Below are 16334 nucleotides of genomic sequence, written 5' to 3' on the forward strand. Positions count from 1 at the left end.
GGCACTGACATGGTACTAAGATTAGAAGAGGAGCAGCTCATACTGGTTAGAAAGCAGGCTGTGCTCTCAGCCTAGGTATTAGTAAAGCATAGAGGGTGGAGCCATAATATTTTATCTGAATCCAAGGCGATTTTCTAATAGTTGGAAAATATATTGGTATAAGCTGTGCTCCATTTAACTCTAGGAAATGTGTTTAAATTGTAGAAAATAAGCTGTGGTAGAGAATGTCAGTCCTCTTGCACATCCCATTTTCTGTTCATAGGCACTGGCTTCCAAAAAACAGGTTTATTGGAAAATCTGGGTGATGCAAAGGTCCTCAGCAAGTGTATGTTGGCCTTTGGAGAGCTCTACCGAAGGACAGCAGAGGGGCCTGCACTAGTCTAAGGTTTGGCTTCAAGGCACAGAAGTAGCATCCAAAACTGGGCCACCCAGAATGAGGAGAGCCTGGACACTGGAAACTAGAAGGACAGCCAGGCAGGCAGCAGAAAGAGGATCATTACATGTAAAGTAATCAATTTTCAGCAACTCTGTGGAATCAGTTCATACTGAACTAATTACTTTGATTTGTTTCATGGAGTCATCAGGTTTCCAAGTGGTTGTTTGCTGCAGGAAATGGTAACTGTGATCTCATTCTGACATGTTGGTATTGAGGTGTCTGTCCTTATTGTGCGTTTCAGATGGAGAGGATCAAACCTGGGAAGGAACCGATCCTGCCCTGCAGACCATACGAGTGAGGAATACTGCCTTGAAAGATACTTGATGCTGCTTTACACAGCACTACTGGTGAGACTGAGCAATACATCCAATCTGTAGAAAGGACAAATGAAACCTCCACTAAGAAATGAATGAATGACAACACTGTTTTTCAGAAACCTGGTGAAGCAGATAGTGAGCATTTTTCTTCTTTTGTCTCTGTAAAGACTAACCTTAAAACCAAGCACTGTTCTTTGTATGTGTGGGGCCATACTTAACTCTGAAGTTATAAAAATCCTGTATTTTGTTCAGGGTAAGTGACATAGTAATAAAAGCCTCTGAACAACACACATGCTATTGAAGAAGCATAGGCCACACATGCCTTCCTAATTCAGCCCATCACCTCACCAATCTGGGGGAACCGACAGTCAAACACACAAGAGTGCCTGGTGCGCACAGCCCGTAACATAGCAAAATGTTTGCTTCTGCTTTTTATGAGAAATGATAAAGCCATTCATTGGCTTCATTAAGAAGCAATAGTTCAGTGAGCTCTTATTCCTGTAACTCACGTGAAAATGAGGTATTGTAACAGAGTTACTAATAGCCAGGCTCTGGCAGTTCAGAATGGAAGGAGAACAGGTAGCGATCCAGATGGTGGGAAGATCGATGTGTATTACAGCTGCTTAGCTTCCTCTGTCTTCAAAGCACTTTTAGAGTAATCACAACATGACTGCAAACCGCAGAACTATTTACTCACCTTACAGATTTAGAGAATGTATGACTTGCTCAAGGCCGCTGAAGGCATCGCTGGCTGTGCTGTGATCAGGATCACGTTGTTCCTGGCTCTCAAGCCTCCATGCCTAAGGGAAAGCCATGGCTGGGTTCAGTCAGTGCCGACGGCCGATGCAGTCGCCATTGACCTGAGAGGCTGGTTCTGTCCTCTGCAGTCACAGGGAAAGCCCCCCTGAGCAACCTCTTGAAAAGCAGAGTAACCAGTACAGAAATATGTGAGGTCTGGAGTGCTGCCGAAATGGCTGTAGGGAGCCCAGCAAGGAAACCAGCTGCGGTGGGGGCCACCTTCGGTACTGCGGTGGGCAGGTTGCTGCCGGCTGTTCGCTAGGCAGGCTCTGGGCGAGGAGGGAGTTGCTGAGGAGCATGTGGCCCCTATTGAAAAGTATTGCCCAGCCTTAAGGTGGCAGTGCTAGAGACTGGGAAGCTGATGGGATGTGGAAGCTTATGTCACATCACTCCCAGCCGCCCAACAGGATGGCACGGAGAAGGCTGCTCTGCAGCTATCTACTTACCTACCCGCTCAGACAGCTTTGGGCTCTCCTCTAACAAGGAAGTTTCCATCGCAAGAAGGAAGCTACTCCATTTCAATAAGCTACTTCTAAAAGCTAATACGTTTCACCCTGGGGAAGAGCAGTTCTCCAGCTTCAGTGTTACCAGTTTTGTGCTTTGAAGGGACCTTTGTAAAATTTAATTTTGATTCTGTTTTAACTGAAGTTTATATTTTCTTCTTGACAGTACTGCATTACTGGCCATTCAGTCCAACCCTGCTGAACTGGCTGTAGCCATTTTATCTGGGTATCTGGTAAATATTTGGTAGAGCACTCAGACACAGGAGTGTTTTTTGCTCTTACAGTCACATGCCTAGTTCCAGGACCTTTCAGAAGCACAAAAGGCTGAAGGCAGGGAAAATTCCACTGAGATGCATTCGAGTCTCCAGGGAGCAACTGTACTCTGTTTAGACTAAAATTTCTCATTGTTGCCTCTCCCTTTTTTAAAAAACACGGAAGGATAGAGAGGGGAAGCTGGAGGGTACATTCTTTTATTGCTATAAGCACCAAAATGGAAGCACTGTTTCACTCTCATGTTGCAGGACCACAGGCAGTTGAAGAGGGAGATAAGCTTTTTAATGCTCTCTGCGCTACCTGGGAAATTTCCATTCAAGTTCTAAAATGTTTTACAAACATTAATGAATTAAAGCTTAATCCCTTTCTTCTCAGTGTTGTAAAGCAAGTACTAAATACAAAGACGGGGCTAATGAGGCTAAGAAAGTTATGCCTTGCCTGAAGTCACATGGGCAGCATGGCAAGAGGATGTGGGTCTTTGAGCTTTGGCTTTCTACCTTACGCCACAGATAACACACTTTCCCTCTCTTTTCAAGGTTGCTGTACTTTCCCTTCTGGGATATACTTAAACATGCTGGCATCACATGTTGAGATAACCTTGGGCTTTTTCCCCTTGGAACAGAGAGACTACTCACAGCTGCTGTCCCATGGGATTAAGATGTTGAAAAGATCAGAAAGGGACAGGGGGATGTGAGGGGGGGTGGGGGTTGGGGGTTGGGAGAGTCACTGCTCTGTCTGCCTTGAGCATGTTCTGGCTCCACGGCTGGCAGTGGAGTTGGTGTACTATCGGGAGCAACCTCAAACATTTTTATATGTGATTCCATATAATGTTCAGATGGGACTGTGGTAAAAATGCCATAATCAAAGAGAGAACTTGGCTGACAAGAAAATTGGACAGATGAGCCAATGAGTCACTCCTGTATTGAATATACGTGATTTCATTATCCTTCTGTATGTGACCTGCATTTCTTACTGCTTCTTATTATCAGAATCCTATAACTACTGCTGCAGCCATCTCTCTCACCTCATCAGAAGAGAGGGCTAATCCATCAGCCAGTTCCTCTCCAGTGGTATGAGTCAGGTTTTTACCAGGGGGATTAATGGTCAGTGAAGAGAGTTGTTTCCAACAGGGCTGAGCAAAAAGCAAGTGCACATGAGTCATGCAGTGGAAAAGAAGGAAACAAATCTATAGATTTAAAGGTTTTGAATTATTTCTTTTCCCTTAGCTTCCCTTGTCCACACCAGTGAATAACCAGACGTGCAAAAGCTGGAGATGTATTGATGGTAGCTGGTGTGAACAGGACTGAGAGCTTCTCCCGCTGTGCAAATAACCCTGAAGTCAGTCAGCCCCCAAAACCAGATCAGTGTGTACCGACTATTCCAGCCCTTGAAGATGAGAGATGCTGGGAGAAAGATCTATCACAGTGCAGCAGCCTCCTCCTGTCTCCGTTGCAGCCTGCAGTGTACCCTGGCACCGATGCCTTTGGCCTCTTCAAGCTGCTACCTTCTACGACAAGGCCCCAGTGCTGGTCCTTGGGTACGCCTCTGTAGCACCCTTCCCTGCAGAGGATCCAGGCTCGCTGCAAATGCTGTGCACAGTGCTCATTTCATACCCCGCTGAAAGGCAGCCAGGCCAGAGGTGGAACATGGCAAGCACTTCACCATGCCTGGCAACTCCACGCAGCTGCTGAAAACAAGCAGGGAAGAAAGCAGTGTATGAACACAGGGGAATTTTCACATAGGCAGGATGTAATTAGCAGAGCTGGAATTTGGCCAGGACGCTGGGGTTAAAACGCTGGCTTGCAGGTAACACACTGGGATCTTTCATAATTCAAACGCTCAGGATCTCCCGTTTCCACCTTACCTGGAAGATGTCAGATGACTGTTCCTTATTTAATGTTCCTGGGCGGCTCTTGAACATCTGACACAAAGGAAAAAGTGTCTAATGGTGCTGCACCTGCAGTGCTTCTTCGCCAGCAACTGCCCTCCATGAACAGCAGCTGAGAGGATCACATCCTGACAGGGCTACAGCTGCATCGCAGTAAAACACGCCATAGCTGCCTCCATGCCCTGGGGTTCACTTCACCCTTAGCTGTCATTACTCACTTTTCAGGCCCCAAATCCCCACCAAACAGAAAGAAAGATGAGAAAATTAGGGCAGCCCCTCACACATAAAACACAAGGGAGAGAATATTACCATTAGTTGCTACTTCAACCTTATTCTGTGCCACTTGAAATGGTACCAAATCCGTATCGGACAACAGAGAATTAGATGAAGCACTGCTCCCCAGTGCAGATAAGTGAACTTTTCCAACTGGCCTTGCTGATAATACAGTGTTGAGCTTGTACCTCCTCCTTCCTCCCAGCAGAGAAATCACATTCAAAGCAGCGAAGCAATTTTTTCCCCTTCATGATCTCACTTTCCGTATAAGCAAGCTTTGTGTTTACTACGAGAATGTTGAATGTCCACAGAAGGTCAGGGAAGTCATTCACGAACCTCACGTGTGGAAAGTCCACATGATGTTTCTACCACGATGCAGCCCACAGTCTGAAATATAAATAATTGCAAATGTTTAACCCCTCATCTGTCAGACCTGCAGACCGCATACAGTTCGAAGAGCTGACTTCCTCCCTTTGGTGTAGTACGTGCAAGCAAAACCAGAGGTGTTCCTGCCATCTGAAGAAGCATAATCTCTGCATCAGTAAGTCATAAAAAAGGGACCCATCCTATGCCTGTGAGGGGTCCCCATGTCAGCTTTTGGGTTGTTTGGGGTTTTTGTATGCCCAGCCTGCCATGCAAGTCCGCCTCTTTGTCAAGCGTTGCTTAATACAACCACCAAGCAAACTTACTGAGAGCACCTCAGTCAGTGGGCTCACAAACCTGCAGACTGGCTTGAACAGCAAAGTGTGCTGAAGGGAGTAAAGTACGGGCAGCTGCAGGCAACAGGAAATCCAGCGCTAATAAATAAAACATCTTATAGCCAGAAAGAGGAAATAAACAGCAGCAGCACAAACTGAGAGGACAGAAGAGAGGAACACAGCATAACTGTGGCACGGGAATCACTGCATTACAGTGAGCTTATTTTTAGAGAGCATTGTCCCAGTTTGTTATGTGTTCAGATTGCAAAAAAAGAAGTGAGGGAGTGGGAGGACTGCTCAAAGAGAGGGTCTCTATCAGAAGAAGTTGTCAACAACCACTGTAATTAAGGAAGCAGCCAGAGCACACACAACCTGAGCTGCCGCCAAAATGAAATGAAAGCATTTTTTGTTTGTAGCTGTAGCCCCAAAGGATAATAAAAGATGGTTCTACTCTGCCAAGTGAGGAGCTGCAGGGACACCGTTTCTAGACGGCAAATGCCCTGCTCCCATCTTTCCAAAATTACATGCCGTGGGGAGGCAGCAAGTTGCTCTCCCTACGTGCACTTTCGAAGCACGTGCCCGCACGCCCCTGACTGCAGCAGCCGCCTCGGGAGGCCAGCCACCAGGCAGGTGAGCCCCAACCACCATGGCACCGATGGAGGCAGCACTGCCTGAGCTCTGCCCCGCAGCCGATGGGCTCTCTCGGTGCTGCTTGGTCCAGATTGCTGAATCGGCAACACTTAATGTTTCCCTCTCACACTCAGCCGTGAGTGTGCCAGGGCCCCACGGCATTGCCACCACCAGTGGGAGCTGCCGCATGCAGAAGAGCTGCACCCTGCTCTGCTCCCGAGGAGCCTCGTGGGTGCCTTGGCGTGGAGCTTCATGCACGGCGTGCCGAAACAGTACTCTTCTTGCTGCTGGTAGCATCTTTCACCTAACGGCCACATGGCCTGCACCCGTGCAGTGGCAAGTGCTGGGGACAGCAGATGGGCTGGCAGAGCCGAGGGGGCCGACGTGGACCTTCTCAGCTGTGGGACAGTATTGTGAGGCTTTCAGCAGCGACTGTAGAAACTCGTGTGCAGGTTCAGCAAAGGGAAAGTAGTCATTCACAAATTGCACGCATATTTCTGAATTCATTCATTGAGTGGCGTTTGCCTTTCATCTTACCCCCAAGCCCTGTGCACATTGCTGGCATTCTCTCCCAATCCCATATAATAATTCCCAGGTCTCCACATGCCACTGCCTGCCAATGGAGCCCACGGTCAGTGGACTGCCAGCCCAGTCACATGAAAAGTTACATGCAAAGGTTTAACACTTTCTCCTGACCCCAGCCCCTGTTCCCGTGAATCCCCTGCAGTGTTTTCCTAATCAGGTGCTTCTGCACCGGGCAGGGTGCTAAGAAGGTGGCCCACTCAGCTGCAGCATTTCCAGAGTCTTTGAGTTCTCTCCTAAACTGTAAATGCAAGCAGTGGGGCCAAGTGAAAGTCTGACAAGGCTGCCATTTAGACCTGAAGAAAAAAAAAGAACTGCTGCTTTCCAACCAAACACATATTGCTGTTGCCTCATTTTCTCTAGCCCAACAGCTGTACTAATGGTTAATTGCTTTGGTAGGATATGGAAAACACTTCTTAAAGCCTGTATACAAGGTACACAGCTATGACCGAGTATCATTTTAACCTTCACTGGACATTGCCAGTATGCTTGTTACTAAGGAATCAAAAAGAAAATACAGTCTTTTCCCTAAAGCTTTCCATTACCAAATTCTAAATAACAATGCAGGTATTTGATAAATCACAAAAATTGTGAAAATGACAGTATCTTTTCTTTCACGTCCCTCCTACTTGTGAGACATCAGAGAAAACACATGCTTTTGGAGAATCTCAAATGTAAGTGTTTTTTCATTAAATATGGTTGAAAAGCAGAAATTTTCAAAAGCTGTTTCTTATATATCAGCAGTGACAGTCATTTCCTTGCTGTCACTGTAATGCGAGGGAGTGCAGGTGTCTCCTGCAGAAAGAATTCTTGTTCTCCACCTGATGCTCCATATAGGATTTCATGCATGTGACATTCAATTCACAAATTGCAGCTTGGCTTTAGAAAGCACAGGAATTGTGTCTGGCTGTCAGGGCCCAGTGTTCATCTGGGTTTCACATGGCCCACAGAAAGATGTGCCAGTTACACCTTCGAGCAAACAGTTGGATAATCAAAGTGACCATTTGGCTTCAGTTTTGGTTCTTTTTTTTGGAGGGGAGATGGCAGGCTGGTTATGAACTCCAGCATAAATACACACATTTTTGTGGGTTTACGTGAAAAGACCATGGCAAAGTTTTAAGTTACAGTCTATTTATATTGTTCTGTTTTAATCTCCATCGTTACCAACATAACTTTCAAAAAAAATCCCAAATAAAATCGACAGTATTTTTCAATTTCTCTGCTTTGCTCATGCATTCAAAAGTGTAAGCCTGTTCTGCTTGATTGGCTGGCTGTTTGATCTTTGTTTTGTATTTTATTACATTATTTAATTCTTAATTGTAAGCCCCCAAAATCATAAAATTTGAGTTCTAGTCTCAGTCTCTATGCTCAAATGTAACTACTGAAAAGTGACTTGTCTAACTCTTTAGTATATATGGTGTTTAACATACTTTGCTTAAATTGGGTATTTCCAACCCAATCCAAACAGGAGACTTGAGAAATCCTGCTTCTCCCAGATGAGAGCATACCTGAATAATAGAGGAATGATGTTTCCCACTGAAAAACATTAACAAATACATGCATAAAAACTGGGGTATTGCTGGTACTGCCTGTTTATTTAAAGGAAAAACTTCTTTAACTCTTCAGGAGGGGTTCCAACGACTGTTGAGAATGGAGATAGTTCTGAGCACCCAAATGGTAACATGCTTGTAGAAGAAAATGCGATGTGGTGGTGTCTGTGCCTGTGATCAGCTGGCATTGCCCACCCTGCCACATGACGGCCAAGAGGCCAGAGAAGAGGATTTTCCATTTCTGGGAAGCGCAGTGAAACAGGAGCCCAGTGATCACCGAATTCTCTTTCCTTCTATGAAGTATTGTCTTCAGGATACTACTTGACATTCATTCAGTTCAATATTTTGACAATTTAAACAAACAAGCAGAAAATGGTTTTGATTTTTGGCCCCAGTGGACCATCTGTGAAGAAGAATAAGTAGCACAGCAGGTGCCATGTCTCTTAAGTACCCTTCCTTGCCAGAAACATGAGTGGCATGTTTCCCAGGCTGTGGAAAGGGTTATTGTTTCCCGTCCACCAAGGCATCCTTCTCTTTCCACACACCCCTCACCATCCCCAGCCGTGCTTCGGGCGGGGTGAAAGGAAACAGGACTGAATTACTGTGCTGTTACCTGTCGGGGGGGGAGAGGGAGCATGGGCACGTAATGCGTTATTTTGTGCCTGTTTCTGAGAAGTGTTGTATTTAGTCACTTTGCAGTGGAACACAAAGAGAAGCAGCAAGCCGAGGCGGCGCATACGCAGGCACACCTGCATGCCTGTGCTGTGCCCATTTGTGCTTGCGTGCTGCCACGACGTACCTTCAGGGGAGCCTTGGACCGGGGCGCCGCATGGCTTGGGAAGGTGCCAGAGGAGCTTTTGTCTGCACTTTCACTGCGGGGTTTCAGAAGGCTGATTAGCATTTGGGTCAGAGCATATGGAGCAGCCCCGGCTGGGATGGGAGAAGTCACACTGCGAGGCCACACTTGAACGTGGCTGCTTTACTGTACCGCCCAGGGTACAAAGCCTACTTGTGTGGGGCACGTCCCGTCGTGCGTCACGCTTTGGTTGTCAGCGGCAGTCATGGGTTCCTCGGGGGTGACACAATGACCTCTTTATGCCTAAGACAATAGCAGGGGAATTGCGGGAGGCCGTTGGAAACGTAGTGGTGAAGAAATGGTTTGGCTTCTCTCTGTCCCCAAGGTAAGGTGCCCAGGCAGTCACTGAGCTGCCCTGATGTGCTGGGGGGAGCGCGCGCGTCAGACAGCACCAAAGGTGAGTACAGGGCTTTGGGTGTTTGGGAAGCGGAGTTGGGGGAAACACCCAAAGAAGACCCTGTGTTACCTCTGTGTTTACAACACGATAGAACTGCTTATTTAGCGTAAAGTTTTACAGCAGCTCATTCTGAAGTCTGTGCTGCCACAGTCTTGTCGCCCCCACTGCCTTCAACAGTGCAGCCATGCAGGGAATCGCCTCAAAGAGCTGATCTGGCTGGAAATGAAACTGGGTTTTCTATTAAAAAAAAAAGAAAATACTTGCTTTACTAGAATGTCTCAAACTTCCATTCAAAGAAAACTGGATAAATAAAAATACTAGGAATTTAAAAGGGCCAGGATGGATAGATATTTGAAAAAATACTAGTACGGACTATTTTTAAATAAAAGCTAGTTAAGTCTCTCTTATTGTATCCATCAGTGTCTCCTTTGCCAGCCCCTCAGCCTTCCACTCCACAAAGCAGTAAGCCTAAAAACAATTCAGATATGCTAAGCAAAGCTATTCTGAATATGGCTTCTAGCCTAATAAGTCAGAGCCTTATCCAGTTCCCATGAAAAGCATAAGGAAGGTTTCCTCCAACACTAATAGACATAAGATTGGATTGCAAAACAACTGTGTAACTTTTGACCAAAGAGTGAAGTGAAGTTTTCTAAAGCGCTGATAAAAGATTCATGCAGGAGTACACAGAAACTCTTGACTGGAGCAGTCTCATTGCTAAATCATTTAAGCAAGCATAATAATTTTTGGAGCCACACTCATTCTCACTAGTGATGTGTGCTCTAAGAGGAAAATATAAATGAAAAATTTTTTTAAAAGAAAAAAGCATTTATAATTTATTATGGATGTACAAAAACACTACCCCTCTGCCGCTGGGAAAACCAGTTCCTGCTCCATAAGCATTAAAGCACATCCTAATTTTTGGAAGCATTTGTTAGGCAAAACAGGTTACTTTTTACAATGCTCTCTTTTTTTGCAATTGGAGTCTTTCTGTTGATGCCAGCTGCTTTAGTTACAGGTATCTTCTGGGAGGTGGTGTCTGTCAGTAAGTCCCACGTGGGTGTCCCCTTGGCTATCTCTCATAGCCGCCCTTCTATAAATCACAGCATATTAAAAAAAAGGGGATAACACTGACATGTGAACTAATCCCCACATCAAAGAGAGCAACTCTCCCTCCTCTAAACACCCGCCCCCTCTTTTGCTGGGAAAAGTCTAATGCCTAGAAGGTGATTTACACAAAACTTCATCCCAGTTGTTAGGAAACTTGCAGTGCCACTTACTCGCCAACTGCAGAAGAAACCTGGGAATCAGGGTAACCACAATAGCTAGCCTGCGGCTTCCAGCATTTGGCAATTCAGGAGAGAAAAAAAGCAATTGGGTTGTTGCAGCAAACTTGTGTATATGTTGATTGCATGGCAGGATAGGTATGTATATAGGCAGATGTAAACGTGACTGGTAATGTGGGTCTGTATGGGCACATGCATATCTGCATGTGTCTGCAAGTACTTGTGTAGGCACAGGAGACCTGTCCTAACGCATACATGAACGCACACAGATGCACACAGAAGTGCCTCTGTCTCTATCTGCTAGGAGCAAAGAGGGCCAACAGGAAATATATATGAAAAACATAAACCCGCATGGGCATACAACTGTGCGTCAGGTATCCTAGACGTGGAGAGGGGTAGCTACCTGTAGCATATGCTCTCTGAAAGTATTCACTCCTGCCATAGGCCTGTTTTGGAGCTAATATTTCAAATGCTAGGAATATATGGATAAGGAGATACTTCTCTGTAAGACGAGATTAAAACAACCCGCTCCTGCCCCTGCCTTCGCAAATGCTCCCTGTGCACTGACTAAGTGGACAAGATGCTTACAAATAATTGACTGTCTGGAATGCATCTGAAGGGAGGAAAAAAAACCTGTCTGGCTAGATAACTCTCTTTTTCCAAATCAGCACTGAGTCTGTGCCAGTGCCAGGCACACTCCTTCAGATGTACCAACAAAGTGTACATAACATGGACAAAAATTATACTGGAAGTTCTGTATTTGTAATCAATAAGCAAAAATACCCACCCTATGTGAAATAAGCTCTATTAAAGCGCACTTCTATGAATGTATAAATGGATGTTAACTGGATACCTCCACCGGCATCACTGCTTCTGGCTGGTGAATTCAGCTGTGCTTGCTGCTCTTCTCTCCTGCCACACACACAGGGAGCCAGAGATGCCCTGGGGCCAGCGTGCCCCCACCCTGCCTCGCCTCCAGGGCATCCCTTGCCCCAGGCCTGAGAGCCACACACACCCTGCCCACATAAGCCAGCGTCACTGCCAAAAGAAGCACATGAGGATAACTCTGGGTGCAAGAACGAACTGGAGTGGGGAACACGGCTTGTTCAAAATAAAGCACTTCGCTGTGATTGCACAAGAGCTGAGGGGTGGAAGCAGGTAGCCGGGGGGCAGTGGGACACCGAGGCAGCTCCCTTTGGTGGCAAGTGCTGGCTTAAAGCGTTCATGAAAATAAAGCCTGGGGGGAGAGTGCCAGGTGTGCCCAGAGTCCTGCACCTTGACATGGAGGGCACAGCATGCGTGCGGGGGAAAGGCAGAGACCAGAGCTTTTGTTCCAGTTACACGCTCACTTCGTGTAGATGTGCAGCTCTGCATGTATCTGTGCCTGTCCCCTGCCCTGTGTCAAGTGGAGAGGATGTGAAAGAAACCCCAGCATGGCTGCACCTTCACCTCCAGTACATGGAAAAACAAACACAGCCATTCTCTTGTTTGTTGATTTAGTGCAGGGTGCTCCTTCCATTACAAAACCATTTCCCTGCAGGCAACAGGCTAAAACCTATTTATTCTGCAAAAGAAAATGAGGGTTTCGAGATGGGTGCAATCTTCAAGCATCTCTTCCGTTGACAGAGGGAGTGATTGAAAGGGGAGAGCCCTCCCAGCTACCTCTCAGCAAATGTGCCATGCTTCCTTTGTTGTGCATAACTTTTCATGTTTTCTAGCTCAGAAACACATGCCACGTCTATGTCTCTCCTCTTCTTGAAATACAAATCTTGGTATGGGAGAGTTTTGTGCTTAGAAAATTAAGCATCTGCTTCATCACAGGTATTTATATAGAGATGAAAGTTGCATCCAGAGCCACAACTTGCAGACACACCACCACCACCCCCCGCAACCCCACATCTGTGATTTTCAGAGCAAAAAAACCCAAGGCACGAACATTTCTGAACAAGGGGGAGGTTTCCTCCAGCTGCTCAGGTTGATGGCTGCCCCAACGCACACTTAGGATGGTATAAAAACCACAGCAAATTTGGACTCTGGGTGTGAGATACATCTTTGTTTGAAGCAAATACATAGGAAACATACCACAAGTCTCTCCTAGCCTGTTTTTATTTATGAGGCGCTGCTGGAGGCAGGTCCTGGGGCTGACTAGGACAAGGCTAGATGAAAACTACAAGAAGAGCAGCAAAGTTTATCTACAGCTGGCACCAGTTTTGGTACTCGGCTGAATTAGTGGTTTCTACTGAGTCCAGAGCTCTTGGTGCCAACACCACCATCCCAAAATAATCAAACTACTCTCAACAGCTTTTATTGTCAGTTAAAATCACCTCTCTGCCAGCTCATCTTTTAGGTGGCAACTCTTCTGGCTGGCCTTTTAGGTGGCTGGCACTTTACCCTTCTCCCACATCCAAACCAACTGCATTAAATAGGAATGCATTTACATTGTGAGGGGAGGTTACGCCAGACAATGTCAAAGGAAAAGCAGACCAAAAAGAGCTGCTATAGTATTGGATACATAGGCTGTCCTTTCAGCTGCTTTGGGCAATGTCCTTTCAGCACAAGAAAAGCTCAAAAGAATTCTGTTAATCTGTTGTTAAACAGAGAGTCTGTGATGGGAGACAGGTCGTCTGGGCAGGGGACTGAGCCTGCCTGTCATGGCTGTGAGCTCCTTTGCCCTTTCCCAGCATTTCATATCCGTAGAGGCAGTAAGTTCAACTTGCACCTTGCTGGCCGGACACTGATCATCTCTCAGCCTTGTGACACCAGGACCCCTTCCCTCTGGCTGCTCTCAGGAGGGGCAGCAGCCCTGGCGCTGCATAGTACAGCACACCCGAAGGCTGCCACCACCAGAAGTCTCTCCACAGCTCTTCTGTGTGAGGTTCTTTGGAGGAGCATGGAAGTGCCTCGCAGGGCACTGGTGGTGGCCAACCTGCTGCTGGTGGTGATTTCAAAGAGTTAGGAGGTCAACTTGAGTCCTGAAGCAAAAGCTTCAGCATGACTTCCAGTTACAAGTCTGAATATAGTCATGTAAGAGCAGCCTGACCCACATTAAGGTGTGGGGGCCCCCCAGTTTCCCACAGACGTGCTTTCCATAGCCTCTACTGCTCAGCACAACAGTGCGACTCTGAATATCAAACTGAAACAGTAAGTAACCCATAGGCATGCTAGCCAATATACCACAACATCAGAAATAGCTACAGCAGGTTGAGAGTTTAACACTAAAAATAAGTTTGTAGATTGTAGGAAATGTGGGAGTGATTTAATTTAGCAAAATGTAGTTGTGCAAGTTTGAACAAAGCCAAAAGGTAAGGAATAATGGTCTGCATTATGAGTTTGGTGACTCATGATGACCTCGGATGGACGCAACATGACAGCTCCCATCAGAGCCATTCCTCCCTTCTCAGAATCGGCTGTGGACATCAGAACTAGCAGGGAGGGATTGCTGCCACCAGAGCACCATAGTGTGCTCAGGGGGTTGGGGTGTTTTGAAGTCTCCCCCCTAATTTTTTCTTCTACATTATGTTCTACTATGAACATAGCACCCTGCTTAGGATTGTGTGGCACGTGCTTTGATTGCAACAGCTTACTGTTTCTTTCTTTGGCCATAGAGGGTGTGCATGTATATGCGTGTGTATGTATGCAAATATATATGTAAATATTCTAATTTTTAAAAAAGATATCTTAACCCAATGAAAATTTCCAATTTTGTAAATTGTTATTTCATTGCCTTCCTTCACTGCTTTTCAGCTTAGCACACTGGCAGTGTGCTGTAAGTAACGGGTTAATTCCCCTCTCTGTGACTCATTTCTAAGGTCTCCCAGGCAGGATTCAGTATGATGGTGTCAGTGGCTGCTGCAAGAGCTGTTTAAATGTCTGCACATACCGGGGAGCCAATCGTTGATTCTGGGCAGCAGCACTAGGAACGTCAGGCTTTGTTTAACATTTGCTGGGAATCTTCCTAAAAAGTCAATGTGCCTCCCTACAGTTTTGTGGACTGGCTGAGCATTACTGTGCAATTGCTTCAGCTTTTATTTTAGTGCATGAGGAGCATTGTCCTGTGAAAGAGAACCTTCTGGGTTTGGTTTAATGATAGACTGTGTCACTGTAATTTGATTTTAAATTATCTACTGTCGAGCCTTTCACAAGTGAATCCAACACACATGCATTTTTCTCCATAACAAATTTTACTGTCTGGAGAAACAAAGGTTGATAATTAAGCTCACAGTGGTTTATCAGGACGGGTCCTAGGCACGGCCTAAAACCTCAACAGGTTAGTGCCTTAATTTCTGGATACTTACCAAAACCAAATGTTCGACTTGGTTCAGCTTGCCCATTCTGGATAGTCTGGCTCTTTGAGTCCCCAGGTAGGCTGCCAAGCTCTACTGCGGGAAGTCGGCACCTCGGTACGCAAGGGAGGAACGCCAACGAGCAGGCACCACTCGAGGGTAAGCAGCCAGGCCAAGCCAAATGCATAATTCAGAAAGATTATGGTTAAATCTGGGAGATACATTTCTCTCCAGCCAATGCATGAGATGCCAGCACCTTTTGTACTTTGAAATACCATTAGTTAATATTTATCAGATGTAAAATGCAACACTAGCTACTTCATATAGTATGCCTTTAAGCATCGTATTACTATTCCTTTTCAAGCCACACTGCTACAGCCAGGCAGACTGAGGCAGGCAATCGCAAGTATCACCAACAGCAAACACCCAGCTTTTAAAATCCATCCAGGCTTTAAACTGGGCTGTCTGCGGAGCAAGGCAAGGCCCGTTAGCAGGAGGCCAGGGACCACCACCTTACCCATGGCTGCCTACACAGTCATGTGGTTTAGGAAACAAGAATAATCACAAAGTGATTTTTTTTCTGATGGCATCTTTGCTCTTAACTCACACAGGAGTTTGGAAAGCAGTTGTGCTCATCTCTCTCCACCATGACTGCTCTCGTGTTAGTGCTCAGCTGCCCGTGAGGAGGTGTGCCAGGTCAGGCAAGCCGTGCCGTGCCACACTGTGCTGTGCTGTGCCATGCCGTGCCTAGAGAGCACGGGCACCCTCACTCTTTGCTGCTGGGGTGTGCGTGGGGCACCCTACACTGACCCCCAGCTGCACTCGCTCTGTCACCGACAGGCAAATCGGTACGACCTCCGCCGGGGCGCAGCGGGGGGCAAGTCCAGCGTGTTCGGCAGCGCTGGTACCTCAAGACCACTGCAGCAGGGGCTGCCCAGCGGTTTGGCTCCCAAGGCCGCTGCCTCTGGATAACTTCCACCCCAAATGTATGTCACATTTCCTTCCAGCGAAAGCAAAATATTTACACAAAGCCAGAGTCACACGGCGGCCACCCCGCTATCGCAAGCTGGAAGCGGCTTTGATACTGTAAACCGAGGGGTGCGAGGGCAGAGGGATTGGCGTGGGCCTCCAAAATAAATGGTGCGGCTGGCTGGCAGCCGCTGCGGGGGGCGGGCGGCAGGGAAGGGGGTGCTGGGGGGTGCTCTCGTAGTGGGAGGGGGACGGGCTGGTGGCTGCTTGGCCAGGCTGGGAGCTCGGAGAGGGTGGGCCAGGGTGGGGGTGGTGGAGCAGAGCCAGTGCTGGCGCCGGTGCCCTGTGCAGACCATGTATACAGGTCGGTGGATAAAAAGGTTGGTGACTCCTGGCCACCTACCCATCAGATACCAGCACCTTCTCCTCAGCTCACACACTCCTGCGCCCTTCCATCCATTTGCCCAAAGCGGTGACCCACAGCTGGGCTTCACGTGCAACCATGGCATGTCAACACCAGAAAGGCTTCAGCAAAATGGTGCTCATTTTGTATGCCTTGAACCCACTGCGAGGGTGTGGGGACACTGAGCCTGCCAGT

At 47.0% G+C, this 16334-nt stretch overlaps 1 protein-coding gene and 1 long non-coding RNA gene across 10 annotated transcripts in view; one reads left to right on the plus strand and one right to left on the minus strand.

Moving 5' to 3' along the window:
- The window catches only part of LOC308067544, a 166607-nt gene extending 165026 nt beyond the window's left edge, over window positions 1-1581 (minus strand). For 2 of the 3 annotated variants that reach the window (XR_013929645.1, XR_013929647.1), the window contains exon 1: window positions 1451-1550. This is a non-coding gene — a long non-coding RNA (uncharacterized lncRNA). Of the gene's footprint in view, window positions 1-1450 lie in introns of all 3 variants that reach the window. The other variant, XR_013929646.1, reaches the window with a different exon arrangement.
- The window catches only part of RAD51B (RAD51 paralog B), a 431140-nt gene that overhangs the window by 400567 nt on the left and 14239 nt on the right, over window positions 1-16334 (plus strand). For 4 of the 7 annotated variants that reach the window (XR_013929636.1, XR_013929637.1, XR_013929638.1 and 1 more), the window contains exons 12-13: window positions 678-7072; window positions 8025-9129. Coding sequence is in view for 3 of the 7 variants with exons in the window: in XM_080396524.1 (XP_080252650.1) it covers window positions 678-760 (83 nt within the window). In the remaining 4 variants the exon portion in view is untranslated. Of the gene's footprint in view, window positions 1-677; window positions 7971-8024; window positions 14786-16334 lie in introns of those variants that run through there. The other 3 variants (XM_080396524.1, XM_080396532.1, XM_080396531.1) reach the window with 3 other exon arrangements.

The sequence above is a fragment of the Falco punctatus genome (genome assembly GCF_963210335.1).
Source record: "Falco punctatus genome assembly, chromosome: 7".
NCBI classification, from domain to species: Eukaryota; Metazoa; Chordata; class Aves; order Falconiformes; family Falconidae; genus Falco; species Falco punctatus.